The sequence below is a fragment of the Curcuma longa genome, chromosome 7 (assembly GCF_044706935.1).
Source record: "Curcuma longa cultivar G26 ecotype Majalengka, Jawa Barat chromosome 7, ITB_CL_G26_1.1, whole genome shotgun sequence".
NCBI classification, from domain to species: Eukaryota; Viridiplantae; Streptophyta; class Magnoliopsida; order Zingiberales; family Zingiberaceae; genus Curcuma; species Curcuma longa.
The window spans coordinates 7,188,167-7,213,745 of NC_133867.1; the positions used below are offsets into that span (position 1 = coordinate 7,188,167).

The 25,579-nt window shown below is 39.0% G+C and overlaps 5 protein-coding genes across 5 annotated transcripts; 3 read left to right on the plus strand and 2 right to left on the minus strand.

Annotated features, from left to right (window-relative positions):
* Positions 1 to 470: 470 nt before the first annotated feature.
* Positions 471 to 9,136, plus strand: LOC141831850 (golgin-84). The gene is made up of 21 exons (XM_074719257.1): positions 471 to 609; positions 2,024 to 2,104; positions 2,247 to 2,317; positions 2,396 to 3,007; positions 3,126 to 3,188; positions 4,017 to 4,094; positions 4,217 to 4,420; positions 5,086 to 5,142; positions 5,252 to 5,326; positions 5,402 to 5,473; positions 5,982 to 6,044; positions 6,125 to 6,223; positions 6,973 to 7,050; positions 7,206 to 7,274; positions 7,633 to 7,680; positions 7,768 to 7,863; positions 7,966 to 8,042; positions 8,350 to 8,395; positions 8,476 to 8,574; positions 8,667 to 8,711; positions 8,844 to 9,136. The coding sequence occupies exons 1-21, from the start codon at positions 582 to 584 to the stop codon at positions 8,910 to 8,912; spliced, it is 2,130 nt and encodes a 709-aa protein (XP_074575358.1). The 5' UTR covers positions 471 to 581; the 3' UTR covers positions 8,913 to 9,136.
* Positions 9,137 to 9,384: 248 nt separating this feature from the next.
* Positions 9,385 to 11,726, minus strand: LOC141831815 (putative ubiquitin-conjugating enzyme E2 16). The gene is made up of 6 exons (XM_074719215.1): positions 11,640 to 11,726; positions 11,437 to 11,540; positions 11,248 to 11,350; positions 11,108 to 11,171; positions 9,740 to 9,828; positions 9,385 to 9,653 (listed from the first exon to the last, which is right to left on the minus strand). Exons 1-6 carry the CDS (start codon positions 11,667 to 11,669, stop codon positions 9,558 to 9,560), a joined length of 486 nt encoding a protein of 161 aa, XP_074575316.1. The 5' UTR covers positions 11,670 to 11,726; the 3' UTR covers positions 9,385 to 9,557.
* A 2,215-nt stretch (positions 11,727 to 13,941) lies between these two features.
* Positions 13,942 to 14,580, plus strand: LOC141832102 (photosystem II reaction center W protein, chloroplastic-like). Its single transcript, XM_074719584.1, has one exon. It carries the CDS (start codon positions 14,009 to 14,011, stop codon positions 14,444 to 14,446), a length of 438 nt encoding a protein of 145 aa, XP_074575685.1. The 5' UTR covers positions 13,942 to 14,008; the 3' UTR covers positions 14,447 to 14,580.
* A 3,021-nt stretch (positions 14,581 to 17,601) lies between these two features.
* On the plus strand, positions 17,602 to 21,571 carry LOC141832560 (F-box/LRR-repeat protein 17-like). The gene is made up of 11 exons (XM_074720050.1): positions 17,602 to 18,131; positions 18,641 to 18,742; positions 19,291 to 19,435; positions 19,516 to 19,700; positions 19,879 to 19,983; positions 20,413 to 20,510; positions 20,636 to 20,889; positions 20,984 to 21,050; positions 21,125 to 21,210; positions 21,354 to 21,455; positions 21,539 to 21,571. Exons 1-11 carry the CDS (start codon positions 17,602 to 17,604, stop codon positions 21,569 to 21,571), a joined length of 1,707 nt encoding a protein of 568 aa, XP_074576151.1.
* Positions 21,572 to 23,301: 1,730 nt separating this feature from the next.
* On the minus strand, positions 23,302 to 25,072 carry LOC141831890 (uncharacterized). The gene is made up of 3 exons (XM_074719306.1): positions 24,304 to 25,072; positions 24,000 to 24,189; positions 23,302 to 23,924 (listed from the first exon to the last, which is right to left on the minus strand). The coding sequence occupies exons 1-3, from the start codon at positions 24,661 to 24,663 to the stop codon at positions 23,479 to 23,481; spliced, it is 996 nt and encodes a 331-aa protein (XP_074575407.1). The 5' UTR covers positions 24,664 to 25,072; the 3' UTR covers positions 23,302 to 23,478.
* Between the last annotated feature and the right edge of the window lie 507 nt (positions 25,073 to 25,579).

Below are 25,579 nucleotides of genomic sequence, written 5' to 3' on the forward strand. Positions count from 1 at the left end.
TAAGGTGCTCAATGATTTATCAAGCATTTATTTATCGTTCGAATCATAATTACGAACATTGGAAGAGAATAATAAGAAGGTGCTTAATGGTTTATAAGCATCCCTCGTTCGAATTATTATTACGAATATTGTAGAATAAAATATTTTTTTTAATAAAATGAAAATTTTAAAATGTTAATTATTATGCATATTTGTGTTCATTTTAAGATTTAATTGATGATGGATGAAAATTTTTTATAAATTAGATATCTAAATTATCAAAATAATAATAATAAGGCACTCCCATTTAATTTCTACCCAATTTTTTCCATCCTTCCTAGTAAATAAAAGAATTAATAATTGCATTTCCTTAGTTTTATTTCCTCCCTAATTTCCGTCCAAGTAAACACATCATCAAAGGAAAACAAATAAGAGTAAAGCCTTCAAATCAAAGCGACCGACGCGATACCTCCTCCCCTGCTGCTGCTTGGGCGACTCGCCGGGATCTCGTCTCCGCATCGGATCTCTGCCCATTCCAATGCGACCAGATCCTTCTGTTTCCTGATTTCAGCCGTCTCTCCGATCGACGATCCCTTCTCCTCATGGCGTCCTGGCTCAAGGTCGCCGAAGGTACGCCGACCCTTTTCTCTGATTCCTGCCTTTTATTTCCCCGCGATCTGCTTCTCCGTAGCAAGGTTTTGTTGCCTTGCACTGGATCGATTATTTATATGGCATTTTCTTGTGAGTACTGATCGAAGCCCCTTTGAATCTGGGGTATTATCGCTTTGGTTTGCGTATCTGCATTGGGCGTTAAGAACTCCGTTTGGGAGCACAAGCTGCAAGAGCGATTCTATGTTTATTTTGTGTTTTTTTGTATACTTGCAACCGTATTTCCTCCTGTAGGCGCTGAAAATCCTTCTTCCATCCAGAAATGTGAGACCAGTGATCCGAAGTTGGATTTTTTTTTTTACAGCATAAATGAAATTTAATTTTTATTGCGATTCAAAGGATTGATTTGAATTGTATTTTCGTTTATTTGGTTTTATTGTTATGAGAATACCTTAGTACTGAGACAGTGGTCTGATACAAAGTTGATGAGTTATTTGTCTGCGCAGGAGAGAGATTGTATACTTGTATCTGGCATTTTCTACTGCCACTTTGAACTTGCATAATTAGAGTAGCAAAAAATAACGAAAATAGGCAACCGCCACAAAGCAAGAAATACATAGATTCATGGACAAACCTTTGACGGGTAAAAAACACAGGGTAGAGCAGTTGAATTCACTATATCGAAATTAGTACAAGAGGAGAATTGTGATTTGCATTTTATAGCCATGAAATTTTAATTATTTGCATATAAATAGGTGTGTGAAAAAAATAATAAAAGTGACTTGGGATCAATGGTGGGCTCTGGGATTAGGCCTAATGACCCAATTCCTCCGTTGCCACCACAATTCCCTCAAAGATTCTCATAATTTAAAGTTGTACCACATATATCACATCACGAGTTTTTCGAGGCAGGAACAATAGATTTTGGGTTATAAACTCTCACATGGCATCGCGAGTTTTTTGCGCCCAACACAACAAAATTCGGGTCATAAACTCTAACAGTTAGGAAGTTAAGTCTAACTTGTATAAAGTTACCAATTTGCTATCATGTATCATTAGTAACATAAGAATGCTGGAAAATTCAAAAGCCAACTATTAGTAGAGCTGAAATTTGAGTCGGCAAATGAATGTAGTGACAAAAATATCACCTAACATATTGCAATTTTTGATACATGGGAAATTGTTACTACTGAAAGAAAATTTTTGCTATTGTGATACTAAATTTAGAAAAGAAAACTAAGTAATATTAGATGATTTAAGCTTGAAGGATTACATAAGCAAATTATTACTTATTCTTCCAAATCAATCACTGTCTAGCCAACTCTTCTGTTTCGTAGACTATACAATTTGTTCTTTGTCATTTTTCTTATTAAAATCCACTTTGCAAGTCATATTGTTCCATCCTAATTTGAAGTGTGCTAACACATTTAAACAGATTTGTTTGAAGTTGTGGATAGAAGAGCAAAACTTGTTGTTAGTGAGTTGGCCGATGAACAATCTAGCTCGCAAGGTTCAGGCAGGAACTCTTTTATCCTTAACCTCTGGAGCAATATGTTTTGTGCTCATACTTGTTTCTTTTATTTTTCATTTTTTCTTTTCTTGTTTCTTGCAATCTTTTTAACTGAGGTTGATGCACTTCTTTTATTTTTCATTTTTAGGAGTGCCACGTGAGCAGAAAGCGTTAAATGCTGAAGGTGTTTATTCGAAGCGGAGAAAATCAAAAGATAAGGTTGGCGTGCAGCCCTTTACTTTTTACTTATTCTAATTGTAATTTGTGTATCAGACAAGGTCACTATGTTCTATGCAGGGCCAGGCAAAACCATCCATCATTGAAAATCCTACAAGTGCTAGGGTTGATAATCAACAGGAAAGTAACAATAAACCAGCACCATATGCAGAGTCTGATGAACCAACAAACCATCAATCTGAGCATCCTATAGATGTTGGAGTTAATGATGAGGCTGAATCAAGCAAAGAAACTCTTTCAGAGACCAGTAAGGATCCTCTTGTTTTGGAGATAAAAACTGGTCAGGAGGGACAGAATGATAATATGGTGGAAGTTCAACCCAATGAAGATGATGTGGAATCTTCAGCTTCCATTGTGAATGAAGATGTTGCCACTCCAATTATGAAAAATAGCATTGAATTGTCTTCCTCTCCTTTGTTAGAAGACAAGGAGATTGAATCTATCAGCAATGGTCATGCTTTAGATGCTAATTCAAATGTCAACAACATGGTAAATGAGGAGACATCTTTGACTCCTGAAAAAGAGAGATCAGGATCTGAAAAACTTGAAAGAGAAAATGCTGTTAATGCTGCAGAAAACGAGAGAGAAATTTCAAAGTCTACTCCAAGCATGAGCAAGCAACAGGAGAATCTAAGTGACTCTCATGTAAAGGTTCAAGACCAGCTAGATGAGGTACATATTTGACACTGACAAATCATATGTATGCTTTCCTGACTGGTTCCCTACGCTTCGTTTCCTGTTTACTCCTCTTTAGACTTTTCATTTCATTTCCTTCTTGGTTTGTTAACAGGCTCAAGGACTGCTCAAAAGTGCAGTTAAAACTGGTCAATCGAAAGAGGCTCGATTAGCTAGGGTAAGAATGATTTTGACTAGCTTATCATTATTAATTTGTTAAAAAAGGAACACTATGTAAAATATTACAGAAAGTGCAGAGCTTATTTGAATGCATTATAAAACCACAGGCATCAAGGAAAACTAGTTTAGTACATTATTTTGGTACCTGATAGTTTTAGTTGCTTTACATAATTGTCTCTGTATATGTCAATGACTCAGTGCTTGTAATTAATCATGTCAGTTGTGTTTTTACTTGAGAAACAGGAGGTTCCACATGAATATCTACAAGTTTTGTAAGCAGAGTATAAATATGCTTATTCTTATAAGCTTAACTATTTTCCCTTTTAACAGAACCCCACCGTTGAGAATGAGCTTGCTACTGGCAGTGACTATAACTTCTCATCATCTATATGAATAAGCTACAATGCTTATAAGACTCTGCATGACATGAGCTTAGATGTATATATATGTTCTTGGTAATACTCACCTTTCCTGCCAGAATACTTCTAAGACAAGATAATTTTAATGCAAAATCAACTGCCAAGTGAGAAGACAATGTTTTTAATTGGAACAGCTGAACTGGTAAATAAGCTAAGGGTTCTGGTTAAAAAATAATGTCCAAAGTTGAAATTAGGCCCTTTTCCTACAGAAGATTAGGCAATATGATTATGGCAAATTGGTGTTTGGATTGAGCGTGGGAACTTTTCATATCTGGAGTAGGCCATAATACTTCAAGTGACATCTTCGATAAAAATAATATGATGCATCATCCTGACTTTGCTTATTTCTTCTTAAGCTAGCTAGATTTTATGTCTTCTGGTTGATTGACCATTTTACTTGATTACAGGTTTGTGCTGGTCTTTCAACCCGTCTTCAAGAGTACAAGGCTGAGAATAAGCAGCTGGAAGAACTTCTTGTTGCTGAGGTAAGCTGCTTTTTTTATGTCCCTTATTTATTATATATTATACAGCCGTAGTAATCAAGCCTTTTGTTCTATCAGTTATCTGGCATTTCTCACTTTTAACCACAATTTTATATATTGATCAGAGGGAATTAAATAGTTCTTATGAAGCTCACATAAAGCAACTGCAGCAAGATTTATCATTATCAAAAATGGAAGCGGCAAGAGTTGAAGCAAATATGTCAGATGCTCTAGCTGCAAAAAATTCTGAAATTGAGACTCTTGTGAATTCACTGGATGCTCTAAAGAAAGAAGCTGCTGCTTCCGAAGGAACACTGGCATCCTTGCAGGTAAAAAATAAAATCACACTATCCATTTCTTAATGCAAAGTTACGAATCTGACTTGTCTATATGACAATTGTATCCTGCGAGAGGTGCATGGACCATGAGTGCATCACTGACTTTAAAGAAAGTTACTGAAGATATCAACTTTGAAACTTCAATTGTTATGTGATCACATCTACCTGCCATTTTTGTGTAGTCCTCTCATTTCTAATACCCAGATCATATGTTTGGTGTAGAGTTTATTTAATTTTCCTTGTAGGTTTTATCCGCCATCCAACACTATAATGTCTTATATTTCTAATACCTTCATCATTTAATATTCTTTTAGTTATGTTGTTTGGTCTTCCTTTTGTTCTTCATACCTGTAACTTCAGTTTATTCAACTTATATAACTTTGAAATTTGATTATTTTTATTCATCTATTGGAATTACATTTAGTTCCTCATATATAATGATAATTTTCTTGTTTTATCTCTCCGGTATCCTGCACAACCATCTCAATTTTAGTTCCTAGAAATTTATTAGATGTTTTCCTTACTGTAGGACCAAATGTATTTCTACTTCTTAACCTAGGAATTGACATACACAATTGAATTCGTATTGGTTTTGTTATTGCTCAAGGCATAAGTTTGTTTGCAAGAAATTACATGTCCTTTTTTATTTGTACCAGAATGACATGGATACTATTAGAAGGGGCCGTGAATTAACTGAGACTCGCGTCATCCAGGTAATATTGGATACTGAATGGCATTGTTCCTCTATGAAATGGCATTGCTGTCGCATAATTTTAGATTATTACACTCTCAAACTCAGTTGTGAAAACTTTTGTTTGATAGGCTCTGCGTGAAGAGATTACTTCTGCTGAACGTCGAGCTGAAGAAGAGCGTGCTGCACACAATGCTACTAAAATGGTAGAGTAATACAACCTGGAGGTATCTTTTAGAGGTCCTTTTTATCTTGCTTCTGATTGTTGTCAAAATGAACAGGCAGCGGTAGAAAGAGAAGTAGAACTAGAGCATCGAGCTGTTGAGTCATCTAATGCTCTAGCAAGAATCCAGGTAATTTTATGTGCTATACATCTGTTTATCCAATTATCTACACCTTAGTATCTTTCTTGTTCCTCGTTCTACTATAATTCATGAATGACATTGTTCCTTACTGTGCCACCTGTCAGAATGGAGAATTAACAAAGTATTGGCATCATATTTCTTAAAATGACATGGAGTATTTATCTTTTTCAGATTCTAGAATTCAACATGTGAGCTCTAAATTTATTTTCTAAAATATATGGTTTTACTCAAGAGTAATGTTCCACCCTTGCCAATTGCCCTCACAATCTAACACATTTTGGATCTCATAGTTGAGTCAGTGAAAGCAAATATCACTTTTTTACTCCTAAATGATGCATGTCTCTGAAGAAAATCTCAGTTGATTGAACATATACAAAAAAGTTATTCAAGCTTCAGCATAAACATTCTGTTGATTAACCAAAGTCTTCTTATTTCAATGTATTAGAAATCTGATGTTTTCTCATAGTTTAATCTTATTTTGTTTGTTAATATTTAGAGAGCTGCTGAGGAAAGTACATCAAGAGCGGCAGAGCTGGAGCATAAATTAGCTTTGCTTGAGGTGAGATAGACCCTTGCTCAATTTAAATGGTTTTGGCTTGGAAAAAAACTCAAATAATATATATAATACTCTTTTAACAGGTAGAAAATTCTTCTCTGAACCAAGAGCTACAAGATCTTGAAGCTCGTAACCGACGCGAGCAAAAGAAGTCTTCTGAAGAAGCTAATCAAATCCTTCAAGTAATATATATGTTTCTTTTCAATCAGTTGGCTTCATGCATAAAACTAAATACAGTTGATGAATCAGTAGAAACTAGAAAAGATTGATTATAAACAATGCCTGAGATTGTTTCATCCATTTTCCATGTATTCATCAATGTGCATGTACTACATAAGGAATAGGTTTGATTGAAGACCACATATACTTTTTGGCCTTTGGCGATGTTGATTGCACAGGGAGCATACACAGTTTTCGTAGGTCACAATTTTTAATTCTCAAGATTTCCTACATAAGGTTTTGAAGACTTGTCAGATGACTTGCTCTTTGCTCATTGACCACATTTTAAGCACTAACCATGAGCCTCAGAAGAGGTCAATACCTTCATGCAGTCTCGTCCATCCATAGTCTCTATTCTTCTCCATGGTTAAATTTATGTAGGATCCTTTATAGGCGGCATTCAAGATTCTTCAGTTTATTTAGCAGGATAAGATCCTCGTAGCTGGATCTCAAATAGTTGGAATTCATGGCTTGTTTTCAGGATTCTAAAGTCTTCATTGTGCAAAACTATCAAGTTTCTTGTAAAAATGAGCTGTTGACGATATTATTTACTCCTTTAATCAACAAATTCAATATTAAAAGATTTTTTTTATTTTCACTTTCTTTTAGTTATAGTAATAGCAGTACAAGTTTAGCATTGAGGTTACTACAGAAGCAGCAAAGCTACTGGTGAAGGCCGAATAATCTTGTGTCTGGTGTTTTTCAAACTTAGATGCAGGCATGGCAGGAAGAACTGGACCGTGCACGTCGAGGACAAAGAGAAGCAGAGAACAAGATTAACTACCTAGAGGTGCTTTCCTGATTCTTTACTTCATTGCTACTACTCCAGACACAACGCCATACTTTACAACTCCAAGATGTTAAGGCTTATATGAGTGGAACTCTATTCTTGTCTATCACCTGAGTTTCCAATGCAACATTATCATGGTAATTATGGTTTGACAGGCTGAGTTACAGAAGATGAGAGTAGAAATGGCTGGGATAAAAAGGGACTCAGAGCACTATTCAAGACAGGTTCGTAGATTCTGATTTTCTCGCTTCATATCTTTGATCATTTCCTTTTCCAATCACTCATATGTGGATGGTTAGTCTCGGCCAAGCCATTTAATCCTCATACTGGTAACTTACGGATTATAACCAAGATTCCTCATTTGTGATTGCCACCAGGTTTATCACCTTAATTTCTTTTGAAGAAAAAATTCATCTTCATTTTGTTGTGTGGCACTTGGATTACGAAGAACAAATAAACTACACTGGTCTTAGATACATGACATGACATTCTCTCCTTGCAAAATATCTTTCTTTACTTTAGTTAACAAATTTGGTGCTCCTGCTGATCACTTCTAAAATTGTTCTGGCATATATTTTGCAGGAACATATGGAACTTGAGAAACGATATCGTGAATTGACTGATTTGCTGGTAAGTTACTCGTTTCATACTATTTAGGATACAGGTTGCATTAATTCTTTGCTTGTGGGTATTTGCATCTCATGAATGTTTCTGCAGTATCATAAGCAAACACAATTAGAAACCATGACGAGTGAAAAAGCGGCTTTGGAGTTCCAATTAATAAAGGAGCAAAAACGTCTTCAAGAATTACAGGTAATAATTCACATCCTGACATCTTTCTGTTAAAAACTATAGTCTCCTTGCCTTAGAAAGTTCATTATCATCTCACATTTAATAATGATCTCTATTGGATAGATAGAAGCAGAAAGGAGTCGGGTTGCCAGCAGAGCTTCGACATCTTGGGAAGAAGATACTGACATAAAAGCTCTGGAGTAAGATAACTTCTTTTTATGATCCTTTTCTTTTCCTAATAAACCAATCGGTAATCTTGATGTCTGTAATTGACAATAAATTCTGCATCATGACGCATTTGCTAGAATAGTTGTGACAATTTTATGTTATCTACCTGACTTATCAGGAAGAATGGTACCCCTAGAAAATTTAAGGTTTGCCTTAACCAAGGAAATTGCTATTGCTATTGCTATTTCTGTAAAGGTCCTTCAACATGTTCCATTTTCCTTCATTGTTCGTAATAGTTGAAGCTCCACCAAACTGTTGCAACTAATCAGTGTTTTGCAGGCCTCTTCCCTTGTACCATCGACACATGATTGGAGCACACAAACAGGTGAATCTCCTATTTCATATCATTTCCTCTTCTCCTTTCCCCGCTACATACCTTTTCCTTATGTGCAAATATGCTCTCAGTTGCAAAGGGCTGCAAAAATTTTAGATTCAGGCGCTGTGCGTGCCACAAGATTTTTGTGGCGGTATCCAACTGCTCGAGTCATCCTGCTATGCTATCTGGTTAGGACTGTCATATACGCCTTTCTAAATGAAATTTAGTTGTGCACAACTCAAAAGCATCTGATGCATTTGGCACATTGGAATTTTTGCAGGTATTTGTGCATCTCTTCTTGATGTACTTGTTGCATCACCTTCAGGTTTGAAACCCACCCACTCCATAGTCATTCTTTTTCCCTCGACAATCTCTTCTTGATGTGTTGTGTTAAGGATAGCATATCGGCATAGCCGCCTTTTCAAAGAAACTTCTAAATTCCTCTCTGATGGTATAGGAACAAGCAGACAGAGATGCTGCCAAAGAAGTTGCTGCTTCTATGGGACTCAAATCAAGCTTGGCTTAAGGTGGAGTTCAGTTTCAGGTTTACATGCTCTCCAATGTCAACTCAGTTCCATAAAATACTCTTCATTTTTCCCTTTTGTCTTCTTATTAAATGTAAATGCAAATCATTTTTTTTTCTTCAATAACCGTGACAATGCATTCACCTCAAACTCTTGATTGGTATTCACAAATCATGAGAATGGAAATGTTAGTATGAGTTCAATATCCAACTAGCTTGTTCTTTCAGATTGTCTGCAGTTGCTTACTTGTATGGAATGACAATGGATCAGATATGAGTCGGAATATATCCTTCATCTCTATCTCCATTTATTATATTCATCTCCATCAGGTATTTAATTTTCATTCTCATATCCATCTGATTCAGATGGATATCCATTCTCATATTCATACCATCTGAGAATGGATATCCATCGGCGTGCGGTGATGTCGGTGCCGCTGGTGTGCGGAAAACTCATGAACACCGAAACTGTGAGTAATTACAAGTCCACAATGCCATCATAATATACCCATTCAAGCCAAGCTAAAGTCATTCCTTTATAATTACATTAAGAAAAAAAGTATGATTAAGATTAAAAACATTTCAAAGCAAATCATCCTCCCCAATCACAGATAGAAGGAGAACAATAGATGACATTTTCGGTAAGCATCACACTTTGTCGTCATGGAACCACCACCTGGTCTCCTTGGGAGATCGGCCATTCCGACAGTTCTTCACATACCGATCATTATCAGGCGGACGTTGCTGCAGCCACAAGACAGATTTCAGTATCGATATCATGAAACATGTGAATGCTTAGTAAGTTAACGTGCAAGAGTGTGTGTAGAGACCTTCACTGTTGAACTGGATAACATGGACAAAATGCTGATGCACACCGAGCTTACAGTCATAGCCGGAGACCAGGAGTCATACAAGATATCTGTTGAAGGCACCAAATGAGATGTTAACACCATAAATCTTTCCGAAACTATCTCATGATGCTCTTCTCCCATTCGCAAATGAGAACAAATGATATAACCCCAAGGACTTATGTATGAAAAAAAAAACATACAGTGAAACAATTCCATCTGCATTTGACTACTTACAGGTATTGTTACTCCAAGGAATTCGATTTGGTTTGATAAGAAAAAGAACTGAGATTTTTAGATTTCTCGTAAGTTTAGATACTATGCAGATAATTCATTTTAGTAACGCAATATACATCTGTAGAGTGAAGGAACCATGTATTTTCATTATACTCGTCTTGTAGATCAACAAGCTGATCTCTACGGGCATACACATTCTTGTAGTTCTTATTCTGTTTCGTAAGTTAAACTAAGATCACTCATACCATCACTTGTTATATATTAAGATTATTTATCGGCACGCAGGTTTTCTTTACTGAAAACAACCATATGAACTAGAACCCACATGTGTTAACATCAACAATAAAGAAGATGAAGATGATACGCAAAATAGCAGATTGGATTGGACATCAAGTGATTTTTAGTTAGTTGTATAAATTTGTGTAGTTTTTGTAACCAATATAGTATCGGATAGAGTTCAATGAAAGCACAAGAATCTTGTAGCAGACTCCGAATAATTGGAGTAAACACAACTTGATGATGTTCATGATATTGTTTTCGGCTGATGTCACTATATAGTATTCTAATCCAAATAGCAGTCAGGACTATGAGAAAGGAAACATTGAACAGGGTAGAAGATCAAATTAAGGAGCCAGTTTTGCGACATAGAATTCAAGCGAGAAAAAGGATACTGATTAAAGGACAACATGAATTCAGTTGATGGTCATATAGAACGTTATCATAACAAGAACCAGAAATAAAATAACTCTGAAGAAGTATCGAAAAGGTAGCCTAGAGAGAACCTAATATCTATCACACAATTTTAAAGGCAAAACACTAGTCTTGCAATTTGCAACGGAATAAAATAAATATGATCCAATCTTGTATCGGGTAATCTTTATGAATATGTAAATCATAAGATGGTATGAATAAGCGATGTGAAACTATAACAAATACATAATCAAAGAAGACTTGATTAGTAATGATGAAACATGATAAAATTTATTTAAATATAAATAATGATATAGTAGGGAACAAAGTCGTACGGCGTAAGAGGATTCATATAGCTGAGTTGTTGTTGTATGAGTTCAGAATTAAGATCACTGTTGTTTTGATTCAAGCAATGACACTTACCTAAACAAATATGGCCGTTGCTGTAGATGTGTGGATGAAGAGGCGCAGGGTGCAAAAATATGACCTGAAATTAAACCCTAATCGATCAAAACCCTAATGAACCAATCTCAGAAAGAAGTTTTCCCCCAAATTCGGCTTACTTGCGGTGATTCCATGGGATAATGCTCCGGGAAATCAACCTGCAGCTGGTACTTCTCGTTTGTGTACAGCGTCCCGGGCGCTCCGATCACCTCGACCACCCACCTTTGGGGGAGAAAAAAGAAGGCAGACATCAAGTCAACTACCATAAACAGAAGCGAAAGCGACGCGGAGATCAAGCGGCAGGCAACCTTTGGAGGTTATCGGAGACCTTGTGTTTGAAGCCCGCCGGGGGGCTGACTTGCCACTCCACCAGCTCTTTCTGGAGCCTGTTGCAGGCGATCTTGCCCAGGGCCTGAGATCGACCGACGCCCGTCACGAGAAATCGAACATCGAAAAAGGAATCTAACGACCGATGGACAAACGGAGGAGGGAGACGGAAAAAAGGACGTACCTTGCGCGATGCGGCGGAGGAGCTGGTCATGCTTCGACAGGCGGCGGACGACGGCGGCGGCGGCGGTTGCGGCAGCGAAGAGGACGAAGAGGGAATTGAGAAAAGGTTCTAATATAAACAAAATTTGTCCCCTTTCTGCGGTGGTTTTTTTTATTGGACGATATTGACCCTGTACTTGCAATTATTTCTTTTATTAAATAATTAAATTCAAAGGACATTTTCATAAAATTAAAAAAATAAAATAATCATTAATTATTTACTTCGAAAAAAAAATTAACCAATCCATCCATTGACCACATCTTCAATCTAGATAATTAAGTGATATATATATATATAAATAAAATTATTGATTACAAGTTAATCACAATTTATTAATCCAATTATTCTTACTTAATTTCCAAACCAAACCATATTGTATTTATAAGATATGACTTTATATCTCAGGACGTAGTACAAACGATGGGCGTATAGTATTACTGGTGTAATAAAGAATCGATTTCAAAAGATGATGATTTAGAGTTGATCTTTCAATACCTCTAACACTTGTGTACCTGAATGAACTTAACTTCATATTCATGGGGTCCTCTATAATTCCCAAATCAAATCAAACCTTTTATAAGATATGACTTTTTGCGATTTGTGCATGAAGTTTTTATTCGCGAGTTGCTTGTGCTGTTGATAATGGAGATGCTAAAAGAATAATGAACATGTGCCATGAGTAAAGACAAGTTCCCGATAGAAAGGCATAAAATTAAATGCTCATTAGCCACGAAGCATATATATAATGTCGATAATTATTTAGTTTAGCGATAAGCAAATTAGATTTAGATCGAGATCTGAGTTTAATTAGTTTGTATGATTATGATAATAATTTTACATTAAAAATGAGATTAAAAAGAAATAAAAGTAATTAAAAGGCGATGAAATAGAGTGGGCAACACACTTCATGAGGCATCTGAGCAAATTGGATAGTGCTGTATGTTTGGTAGTAGGTATTTTGGATTAATGAGTGAGGTCTGACTAGGAAAGAGCTACAATGAGAGTAAAGATGGGTCCGTTTAGAACGGCCTCATGTGATCTGAAAGGAAGATAAATCATGAGGATCGAGAAACTGTAGGCCGAAGCATTTTCATATATTGAGGATTGACCTCTTGACTTATTGTAGCAACACCGCATGTAGAAATCATTTGTGCTAATCTGTGAAGGTAAATGTGTTCATATGTATGTTTGTAAAGTAGGTTAATAAAATTGTCTCTTCGAAGTTGCTTAAGCTTGATGAAAGAAGTTTCATCCATCTTTAATCTTAAAATTGTTTAAATACAAGGTTGTAAGTGAACTAAATGTTCGTGAGTAAATTTTGTATTCAATAGGGTAAGAGTTTATTCAAGGAGGGAGTTAGGATCTTGATTCAATATAGATAATAATATAATATAATTAATAATAATAATATTTTATAATAATAAAATATTATAAAATAATTATTTTATAATTATTCTTTTCGAGTGTTCATTTTTTAAAATCTTTGTATAATAACTTTATTATTAATGGTTAAAAATATATCTTTTTTTATGTATATAATAAAATTATTATTCATTCAATCCTTACTCATTCAATTGTGCAACTTGTCTTTCATAATTATCATGACAAAAATACTTTCTTTGATAATCGTAATCGATAGGGCAACAGTCGCATCGCTGCTTGGGATAATGGCTACATCGTTGCCTAGTGGACATTGTTGCCTAGTGGAGCGGTGGCTAATATTCTAATAAAGCATGATGCTATAGTGATGGATCCATCATAAAGATTGGCTCTTCATGGCCTCAACATGTACACTTCTCGAATTTATCTCATGACTAATGAGTAATTTGTGTAGGATCGATATAGATAGCTGAGTTGGTTACGATGCAGCAGAGTTGTAGAAGAGGGCAAGGGTTCGAATTCTGGTGAAGTCAGGCAATACGCTCCTGCGTCGTGATCAACTGTAGTTTCCCGATTTACCTCCTTACAAATGGTCATGGAGCCGATCATGTGAGGCCGATAAGGTGACAAATTCCACCTTTTGCAGAAGATATATATATGATTAATTGGTTTAAACATTAAAATTTAAAATTTAAAAAATATTATATATCCAATTAAAAATATATTAATTAATTTGTTTTTTGGTTTTCAGGCAGGAAAAAAAATCTAGGGAGAGAGCTAGCGAGGTGTCCACTTGGCATGCTCTGATTGGCTATTTTATGATAAGATTATCTTGTAAATATCCTTCAATAATTTTGAGTGGTGCAAGGGCAGATGCTTCATCTCCTCAAACCCTCATTAACGCACCACAACAACCTTCCACATCCTCACTGCTGTTGCAACCTCCGCCCATGGCCACCGTCAGCGCCGCCTCAACCTTCGCCGGCGCCACCCTCCCTGGGCGGCCGGCTGTCATCGTCTCTCCGTCGGTGCTCGGTACGTACTGTACTGCTCCACGAAATTTGAACCGTGCAGGTTTGCCCCGACTGGCCTGCAACTGCAAGGGCGGAACAGTAGTGCGGTGCTCGACGCAGGCGAAGCCTTCGCCGCGGGTCGCCGGGGCGGTGGCGTCTGCGCTGGCGATGGCAGTAGCGTCGACGGCGACGACGGGCCCGGCGCTGGCGCTGGTGGACGAGCGACTGAGCACCGAAGGAACAGGGTTGAGCCTGGGGATCAGCAACAACTTGCTGGCGTGGATCTTGCTGGGAGTGTTCGGCCTCATTTGGGCTCTGTATTTCACCTACACCTCTACGCTCGATGAGGACGACGACTCTGCGCTCTCGCTCTAAACGTAACTCTCTCGGCGATGGCCTAACGAATCATGCCACGTGTTAATTCACTTTGAAAATTTAATGGACAGATTAGCTATATATGTATGTGTTTAATTTGGGTCTCAAGTTCATTATAATGTGTTTTACCATAATTGTCCACTTTAGCAAATTTGTCCGATAGTAACCAATGATTTTCATGCTTCAAAACAAAGTTGAGGCAATATCCTTCCATAGCGATTAATTGTCTTTTTTAAAAGTAATTTATCATTATTAAAGTAGTTTTTTATTATATATATATATATATAATATATATATATCTTTTGGATATTTGATAATCGAAAGAGATCAAGATCTCTTTGAGTATGGATATGATAATGAGTTGAGTTTGAATCGAATTTCATATCGTTCGTCCCATCTTTATTTATTATATTTATCTTTATTTTCATCCTTATCTCTATGAGTGTTTAACTTTCATCCTCATACTCATTAGAAGATCAGATATTCATCTTATCATTTAATGAAAATATATTATAATTAACATCATATCAACAAAAATAGATTAAACATTTGTAAGTTATTCTTAATTAATTTAGTCATATATTAGGATTAAAAGATAAGAAATAGAAGGAAAAGATCAAATTTATTTTTTATTTTTTATTTAATTGGTCATGTGTAGCTAAAGCTGGGTTGCACTGGACTCCCGTCTACTGTAAACCGATAATTTTTAAGTTAATATATTGAACTCAAGTTCAAAAAATTAAAATAGCTCATTCCAATTGAAAATATAAATAAATATTTATTATACATGTATGTATTATTATTTTTATAATTAACATATAACAATCGAAGATCTTACATCGGTGAAATGAAATAAAAAATATTAGTGAGTTTATATATATATTAATCAGGTATTTGGATTGGATATGAGTAAGATTGTATTAAATCCGACCTAAGAGACCACTTGATACTGTAGTTTACTTTCCTCATCTCACTGTAGGATTAACAATGAAGAACGTTCGGGTGAACATTATAATCTTTTTTACTTCAATATGAACCAGTTTCACTGTAGGATTGACAAGGGTCCCGTTGAAGTAGTTCTCTCCCATTCGGATTCGCCTCAAGGATTCGCAGAGGCCGAGCGAGTTTGGAATCGGACGATTAGAGTTTCGAGCTTGCTGCCGGAGCAGAGATCGGCGGCGGCGGCGGCGGCGCCCGGGGGGCTGCTCCTATTTGTGTGGGAGGGGGGAGGGGGGCGCGGCGGCAACGCATCCAAATAACAAAAAAATATATATTTGAAACGGATAGAATAGCAATCTCAAAACAGACACAGGGGGGGGGGGGGGGGGGGGGGGGGGGGGGGGGGGGGGGGGGGGGGGGGGGGGGGGGGGGGGGGGGGGAGGGGGGTCCTGTTGAGCGGGAGGGGGCGGCGGCAGGGGGGGCCCTGTTGAGCGGGAGGGGGCGGCGCCCGGGGGAGAGGGGGGGGGGGGCGGCGGCAGGGGGCCCTGTTGAGTACGTCGTCGCCGCAATGGCGAAGGCGATGGAACAGAGGAGAAGGCCGATGACGAGCAAAAGCTTGAAGAAGGCTGAAAGAGAGCCCTTTGCGCGTGCAGAGGATAATGAGGCCTCTGGCTTGCAGGGTCGAGGTAAGGACCGCAGAGGTCAGGATTGCCGACGTAGGAAGTGGCATTGAAGTAGCTGAACTGGCCGGTGCTCGGGACGACGTCGGAGAGGTTGTTGTAGGAGAAGCCCACCGCCGTCAGGCTCTGCATCGTGGAGATGGCCACCGGGATTTGGCCCTCGAGATGGTTCCTCGACAGGTTGAGGTAGTTCAGGATCCGCATCGCCGCTATCTCCGCCGGAACGTCGCCGGAGAGATTGTTTCTACTGAGGTACGTCCACAAAAGTCAGAAGCTTACACTTGCTAATCTCTGGCGCGACTGGTTCCCCAGCTGCAGGGGGGGCCCTGCTGAGCGGGAGCGGGGAGGGGGGGAGCGGCGGAAGGGGGCAGGGGGAGCATGTAACTAAAATTGAACTTTACCGGATATAATAGTAGTTTAAAGGAAGATTAACATGAGCACATTCGGTTCGGAAGAATAAACAATTCAATTCTACCAAACTACAGAACCGAATCATGAAGACCTACATGTGGGGTGAGTATTCATTAAAATCAAATCGAATAAATCAAAAATCGAATAAATTAATTTTTTTCGAACCAATCGAACCGATCAAATTTCTCAATAAAAATCGAATAAATCGAACCGATATTTTATCGGTTAATTCGGTTACCGAATTTTTTTAAATATTATAAAAATTTTACTAATATATTATAGATTTATATATTTATTTACTTAAAATTTATAAATTATTTTTTAAATTTAATTAATTCGGTTAATTCGATTTAACCGAATAAGAAAATTTAAAATCGAAATCGAATCGAATTAACTGAATTAACCGATTTTTTTTAAAAAAAATAATTGAACTTCCGAAATAACCGAACCGAATTTTTTAATTCGGTTCGGTTTGATCGATTTATTCAGTTTAACTGAATTTTTGCTCACCTCCACCTACGTGATCTCCCAAATCCAACGCATCCCTTATTTTGAATCAGCACTACATTGCACTTCTTATGACAGACAATAAAAATACTATGATTGTATTAAATCCGACCTAAGAAACCACTTGATACTATGGTTTACTTTCCTCATCTCACTTAGGATTGACAATGAAGAACGTTCGGGGTGAACATTGATAATCTTTTTTACTTCAATATGATTGTTTCTTCAATCTTAATTGCTCTTTAAAATTAGCTCTTTCATTAAGGTGTAACGGTAAGATATTTAGTGGTCTTTTATACGCGCGTAGTGTTTGAAAATATGGACAAAATCGGTTGATGGGCGAAAATGTTAAAACTATTATTTTTATAAGTTTTTAAAAGATTATATAGCATTTGCGCTAAGTCAATCTACTAATCCGACGTTCCAAATCCAACTCGCGGCCTTTTAAACTCATCTCGACCGTTCATTTCTCTGTTGATATCAGAATAAACATATCGGATCGAACTTTAAGATTCGTGCGGTGGATCGTGTCAGGGGGGATGCACGCTGCTGGAATAAACAAGTCCCTGCCGGCCTGACTGTTTACACTGTCCTCGCTTTCTTCGAACGGATTCGAAAATGGCGCCGTGCGATCGCCAATCTCCCGCTCCTTGTTCGAGATCCCTAAACTCTCCTCCTCCAGATCCCACCTCCACTTCCGCTTCGATCGACGTGCTCCTGCATCCCGCCGCCGCCCCGGCGATCCGGCGCCGGGGCAGCTACAGCTGCGGGCGATGCGGCCTCCCCAAGAAGGGCCACACCTGCCCCGATGGCGGCGGCCCGGTTTCCGCCCCGCTCATCCGTAGCCGCCACCGCCGTGCCCTATCCTTCGACGAGGATCCCGTCTCCGGGGAGATGGTCGAGAAGGCGGCGGAAGGGGCAACGGTCTTGCCCGTTTCGTGCATGGTGGAGGTCTTGAGGAGATTGCCGCCCAAGGAGCTGATGAGGGCGGCGGCGGTGTGCCGGCGGTGGAGAGGTTGCGTGCGGAGGGTCTGGCGCTCCGCGGAGGAGCTGAGGCTTAGGGTTTTGACTCGATCGCAGATGGGGTTTGTTGGGTCGCTGCTCCACAAGTGCGCCGGCTTGTCTAGGCTTACGCTGCGAATGGAAAGGTTAGGGTTCTTTGTCCTTTTAGGAAAGCGTAAACGAGTGATTGCACTTAAACTGGGATTTCCACAAGTGTTACATCACCGAGCTCTAGGTAGAATGATTACTTAAAATTAGAATTGAAACACGACCTGTTAGTCTCTCTCATTTCAGGATCTGATCTATCGAAGAACCAAAGCCATCAGTCTGAATGGGGCATCATACTCCAAGCTAAAACAAATGATAAAACTTAGAGGAGTCGGTAGTATGCATTGGCACCTGAATTAGACAATAGTGTCTCTTTTCTTGGTCTATTTACTTGGTTGTATAGTTGGTTAAAGTTGTTGACATACCATTCTTCAGCTTGGTAGTTTGGGCTTTCTGTGTGCTTTTCTTTGTGGATTAATTTTCCATTTGAAATGCAAGTGTGGACAATTGGCTACAAAAAAAAGTCATGTTGAAAAGCAGTTTTATCTTAATTCAGTTTGCTTCTTTCCATTATTGTCTGATGGAATTATCATTTTCTCTTTTGCAGTGATGTTGATGCAACAATGTTAGCTTGTGTTGCATACTCACTGCCTAACTTGGAAGCCTTCGAGATGAACATGGCTGAAAATGCAATGAACAGGATATCTGGGTATCTCCTGACTACTGAGAAAGTCTCTAATTTAATTATTCCAGCTAGATATGCAAAGATTTTGATTCCTTTTGCCAACCATACTTCTATTTCAAACTACTTGCTCAATTTTGCAGCTATTTGTCACTTCCTCTTGATACATCGTTTTTTCTTTCTGCATAATAGGTCTCAGTGTGATACTGTTCGACTTAGCTTATAGTCAAACTAATATGATGAGAATTCCTGACTGATGTACCACTCATTTTCATCTGGCTTTACTCTTCTTTGTAATTACCAAGTACATGAAACAGAGTTTCAATATGTTCATCATTTCATACAATGCATACACAAATCAATTTATGCACTTGCTTGTCTTCATTGTTTGATTCCATTATCTTGCAAAACATATGCGTAATGACCTTTTCCATAAATTTCTGGCAATACTCAAGTTTGTTTAATCTCGTGGACCTTTTCCGTGGATTTAATTTCGTGGAGTTCTAGCTATTTGTAATATACATGAATGGTGCAGTCCATTCTCTAAATTTTAATAAACATTTGTTTGAATGCAGGGATGAATTATGTCGTTTTGTTGCTAAGAAAGGGGTTCTTTCAAGCCTTAAAATTGAAGGATGTACTAACGTTGGATCTCTGAATATTACTTCATCAAGCCTGACAACACTTTGGCTGTCAGATCTCTATTGTATTTCAAAAGTGGTATGCATTTAAGTTCCCTTTTTATGCTGTAGTTATACACCTTTTCTGTACATAGATTCATTTCTTTTGATTCTTGGCAGGCACTTAAATGTCCTAATTTGACCGAGCTTTCTCTTGATTTTTGTCGACAAGAAAATGACACAACTGATCTTGTTACCATGATGGAAGGTCTGGGGTGCACTTGTCCTCTTCTAAGAAATGTTCATACCTCATCAATTCGGCTTTGCGATAAATCTGCACTCGCTCTAACCAATGCTAACCTAAGGTAGGTTATGTGATTATATAAGATTAGATTACTAATTCCAAAATAGCATGCATTATGTAGAGTAACACCACATTCATATAAATAGATCAGATGATATGCATTACTACGGTTTGTATTTTTCCTTGCATATCCTTGATTCCCAAATCCAGTAGCTTCACCATAAACTCTGTTTTTTCAGGTCTCTACGAATGTTATCTTTGGTTCTTGGTTCAAGAATAACAGATGATGCTGTGACCTCTATAGCTTCCCGTTACACAAATCTTGAGTTGCTTGATTTAAGTGGGTACGTTATTCTCTGTGCGTTTATATTTCCTGTCCCAGTAGAGTATACTTATAGTAATTGGGTACCAGCAACTATCAGTATTAAGTCCCTATCAAGACTTATAGGAATTGGTTTACTTCCCCTCTCCCTAACGGTCGAGCCTATTGGGGATGCCCTCGACCAGATCTTCCCCAAGAGGTAACCCAACCGAAGTACACAAGCTGAGCTTCTACTCTTCCAATTATACTTTTTCTTTATTCATGTTAACTGAACCAAGCCCAAAGTCCTATCTGCTTAAGATGAGTTAGAAAGAACAGGAGTTTTTTCAAGATGGATCAACTTCAGTAGTCAAGTACTCGAATTCGAAAGGCCTTAAAGCTCCATATATTCCTGCACTGGTTTTTATACCATGAATTGCTCATCTGCTACTATTCCCGTCTTTGTTATCAGGTCGAGCATCTCTGACAATGGACTTCGAATGATATGCAATGTGCTCCCTAAGACTCTCTCTAGACTCCTACTTTCTCTCTGCCCTAATATTACCTGCAGTAAGCATTTGTTCCCCTCTGTTTCCACATCATCTTTGCTGTTTTTCTTCCTTGTGACGAGCATCTCAAGTCGATTCTAGTTGGATACTGACTGTATATGTAATTTTTGTATGAGTACCTTGTAGGTGGGCTTCAGTTTGCGGTAACTCAATTACCTCTGCTTCAACTAATCGACTGTGGGATGAGCATACGTGAAGATACAAGTTGCCAGTACCCAAATTCTGGAGAAACGATGCGCTTCCCTGTCGATGGCAATGGCCACCACAAGATTAGACCCCTAGAACTATCCACCACCAAGTCACAGAAGAACTACCAAAAACTTATTATACAACATGATACTCTAAAGAAGCTAAGTTTATGGGGCTGCTCCGGTGTAGATGTAAGTTAATCTCAGACATCTTTCAGAATCAACTCCAGCAAAAACTAGTCTGGTTTTTTGCTTGTTATATACCCGTTTGAACTTGTTATTTCAGGCCCTGTACTTGAATTGTCCAGAGCTCAATGATTTGAATCTGAACTTGTGCACTAATTTGCATCCAGGTATTCTACTGTCATTCAGCTTTCGGGTAGTGAAATAGCATCTTGATTGCTAACACATTCTGCAACTTTGCCAGAGAAGTTGCTTCTCCATTGCCCTAATTTAAAAGATGTACATGCTTCTGGGTGTCAAGATATGCTGATCGGAGCAATTCGCAATCAGGTACATGCATATATATACAGACACACATACACTCGATAGTTTTTAAATAAAACAAGCTTGAAACTTACAGACCATAAAACTCGGCTTGTTTAAGGCTATGAAAGATTCCTCTCTTTTTTTCTTAACCATGGCAAAACTTGCAGGTATCAAATGAGTTTGCTGCCCTCAAAACCCTTTTACCATGCAAGCGATTAGCGGACGGAACCAAACGGGTTCGGGCATTCCATTCCGGCTCATCAAGTATAGTCCCTAACTTTTTAAGTCCTACATTTGTTTCTCAAACTTCTTCAGGTCTCCTTTTTCATTCTATATCTGCCTTTCCTTGCAGAAGAAATCACACCCTACTGTCCATCATTACTGACTCATCCAATCATGCCATTCAAATTAATTTAAATCCTCAAAGTCTCATACATGTTGTTCATAGTTCATAGATGCTTCTTGGCCTCCTGTATAATTAATTATTCCTGCAGCATGTTGAATAATTTCACCTGAAACAAAAGTCACTTTGAAGCCTTTTGATTGTTGTATGGGCTTCCATTCCTCTAATCACCTGAGAATCGTGTAGTGTTGTTGTTTATGTTGTAAACTGATGTGAACACATTGATCATCAAACACAGAGTTCCTTTTATATGCTTGAGATAAAATAAATAAATATTGTTTTTATCTAGTTTAATTTACAATCATTTTCTCTCAGGCTTCAGTCAATTTAATTTTAATCGAGCTGTTTTCTCATGTCACATTGTGCAATAGATTGTGGGGGCACAAGTAACGACTATATGATATAAGTAGAAATTTAGAAAGGAATTGTAGAGAAAATAAAATATGAAAAATTGACAAATGAAGAGAAACCATTGTGTCTAGATTTTATTGAAAAAGAATTTGATTCAATAATAAAAGATAATGTCTCAAACAATTAAATCAATTAAAACTTTAATTTGCAAAAGATAGAAATATCCTTAAACTTTAAAATTAAAAATTATTAAAAATTTAGAACTTAAATAAATATATCATATAATGCTTGTTCGTTTTGAGTAGTGTCCATATGTTCCACCATTTCGATGTCCATTATAATAGCGGCTAAACCTACACTAAGCCATCTAATCCCATTCTTGCTTTGGGTTGGGGTTTTAAGAAACTTAAGTCGCACCGAACCTACTCCCCCTACTCCCCTTAGTTCGATTTTTAAAAGACAACGGTGAGCATTGCTTGAGAAAAAACACAACTTAAACCATATGATTCGATTAACTACTTGAGCTAGGATCTTTTAGAAAACTCAAGTCGAATTAGATTTAGTAGCCAAGTTAGAGTTTTGAAACAACATCGATGAGCATCGCCCGTCAAAAACTATAATCAACCCTAGATCCATCCATCCCCAAGCTAAGATTTCATAACCCCATAGATGAGCCAAAATCAGTTGATTAAAACCTAATTAGATTTCTTTCTTGATTTATTTTTAATATTAAATATCTAATTCTTAGAACCGACTGATTCAATCTCACAAAAATTTACTATCAATCATCAAAGTAAATTAAAAAAATCATCCAAACGGTCAATGCTTTGGGACCCGCTTTTCATTAATTATAGATATATATAATTAATGATCCACACGAGCCAAGCATGCATCAAATTAATAGGACACTTATTAGAATAATAGCAAAATATTTGGAGAATATTCTTATAGTAGCGAAATTATTAAGGAAAAGTTAATGAGATCTAAAGGAAGATATATTTTTTTAAAAACAATGCCTCTTATTTCTATCATCATCAAGTTGAGGGTATCTCATTAAAAAACTATATATACAAAAGAAATAAAGAAATATTATTATAAATAAAATACTATCATATTAAAATATTATTTATCAATTTAATTAAAATTATTCTAACATAATTAAAATCACTTTAATATTTTTTAACAATTAATATCTTAGGATTTAAATTTACCCAATATATAACTATAGTCTATAGCATCTTTACCTATAACTACTACATCTTAAAATAAAGTAACCAAAGTTACTTGTTATCCATTTTAGCTTATAACAATCATGATGATAGCTATTATAATAAATTAAAATAAAATAAGACACTATTTTTATAAAATAAAATACCCTTTTTAATGACCTTAGAAAAAGGGAAAAGTAGAGACATATATATATACGAAGGCTAGCGATGATTTAGACTCTTAATAAGAGGTCATATATCACTCGCGATAAAAAAAAAGGGATTAAAAAAGAAAGAAATATTTTTTAAAAAATAATAATTAAAGGCTTCTCAAAGGACCGCTGTTAAGCCGGCGATGACCTTAACTCCCGCTCTCGGCCTCGCAGGCGGCGGTTGCCAGGGCTCCGCCATCGGTTCCGAGGCGTCGCCGGCCGCCTTGGGCGAGGTGGTGAGGATGGTAATGTCCTCCCCTGCGCCGCCGCCCACGGCGGCAGCGCGAGTGTAGGGGGAGAGCCACTTGGCCCGCATGTAGTCGGGCTTCCGCCAGGGAGGCACGTGGAGGCCCTTCTTCTTCAGGCTCTGCCGCGCCGCCTCCGAGACGACTGCCACGATCGGCAGGAGTCGGTCCGGCCGGCCCACGAAGAGCGGCGGCAGGTGCTGGAGCACCGCGCGGTACGACTTGGTGGACCGGGCGATCTCGAACTCCGACCGGAAGTCGACGTCGACCAGAAGGCGCTCGCCGCCGTCGACCACCACGTCGATGTAATCGTACTCGCCTGCCGTCAATCGACTCGTGAGCTGCGGCCATGCTCGAGAGAAAAAATTGAAGTAATGCTTGTTGTAGATCGTACCGGCAGGGTAGTAGGAAGTTTTTTCCCACTTGGATTTGCAAATGGCAGCGTCGTAGCCGATCGATTGCAGTCCTTCGACGACGATCCTCCGGCACTCGCCCTTGCCCTTCGAATTCTTCGCTTTCTCCATGATCTTCGACGAGTCGGCCAAGAGATTCCTCTCGGCGTTGCTCGCGCAAAGGATCAAACCCTGGGGAAACGTCCAGATTTTAGTCGAAGAATCAAAATTGGAAACACGGAGAAGAAAGAGATATTCGATCGAGATTTGTCGTATTTGTCAAGAAAAAAAGAACAAGAACCCAACCTTGATAAACTCAGCGGCGTCGGTCGGTGGCGGATGGTCTCCGCCACTGAAATCATCATCGGAACTGTCATCGTAGATGCTGTTGAAGCAGTTACACCGGCCGCGAGGCGGCCGCTCGCCAACTCCTTCTTCCATGAAGCTGAGCACCATCTTGTCCAAGCCCACGGAGCTCGGATCGACCTCGCCTCCGTCGTCCGCCCGCTCCCTCTCCCTCCCATCGCCGGGCTTCTCCGGCGCGGAGATCCGCAGCAACTGCCGCTCGAAGAGACGTTTCAGCCGGGACTTCGCGACGGGCTTCGACTGATCCATCCCGGCCGCTCCTCTCGCGTCCACCGGCAGAACTTTCATCTGGAACGGCATCGCTCCAAAAAGCAAAACCACAAAATCGAAATTGTCTCCTCCCTCCCCTCCCCTCACCTCACCTCAAACAACCGCCCACTACAGCTCCATCTCTCTGCAACTCTGAAATTCCACAAAACCCCTAAATTTCCCAAAATGAACACAGATCAGCAATCGCCGATCAAAATCAGCAGGTCATCAAACAGTGTGCCACCGTCAAAGCAATCGTCGGCGCTATGATAGAGCGACCAACCTCCCGATTCCTAATTCGAACCGATCAAATCAAGAGTTCGTGCTCGAGCTCGGGGCGAATACAAGCGCACTCCCGTCAGGATCACCTCCATTGCCGTCGCTCGAAAGCGATCTCGTCCATGGATTTCTTCGGCGGAGATCGAATTTTGTGCTTTCGCCACGAGGCGGAGAAGGTCACACGTCCCGAGCCTGAGAAGTAGAACAAGGTCCTGTGTTTAAAACAGAGGCAGGGGCGAAGGGAAAGAGGAGGGGCCCGATACGGACCCCACCGGAAGCAATGATTCGACTGCAGTTTACCCGGACGCATACCCGCACTTCTAATCGTCGTAAAATTCATCACCTGCGGGGCCCACTGCGATGTGCTTCCGTAGTGAGGATAAATCGGAGCAGAGGAAGCCTCGTCGGGCCCACTGTCAGACCGGGTGCACGGCGTGGTTCAAGGAGCCGTTTCAAGTCCCGTCCTCGATCGCGACGCGTGGCTCCCTCCTTTGTCGGTTTTCTCCCCCCCCCCCAAATGACTCAAACGCCCTTGCTTCTTTTGGATAGCCTACCGCTTCCCCGACTTCGAACCCAATGACTAAAACGCCCTCCATTCCGGCACTATTTACGCCGATGCCACAATGCACATGGCAGTGCCATCCGGCACGTGCCGATCGCGGTGGCAACCTTGTAATTGATGCTAAAG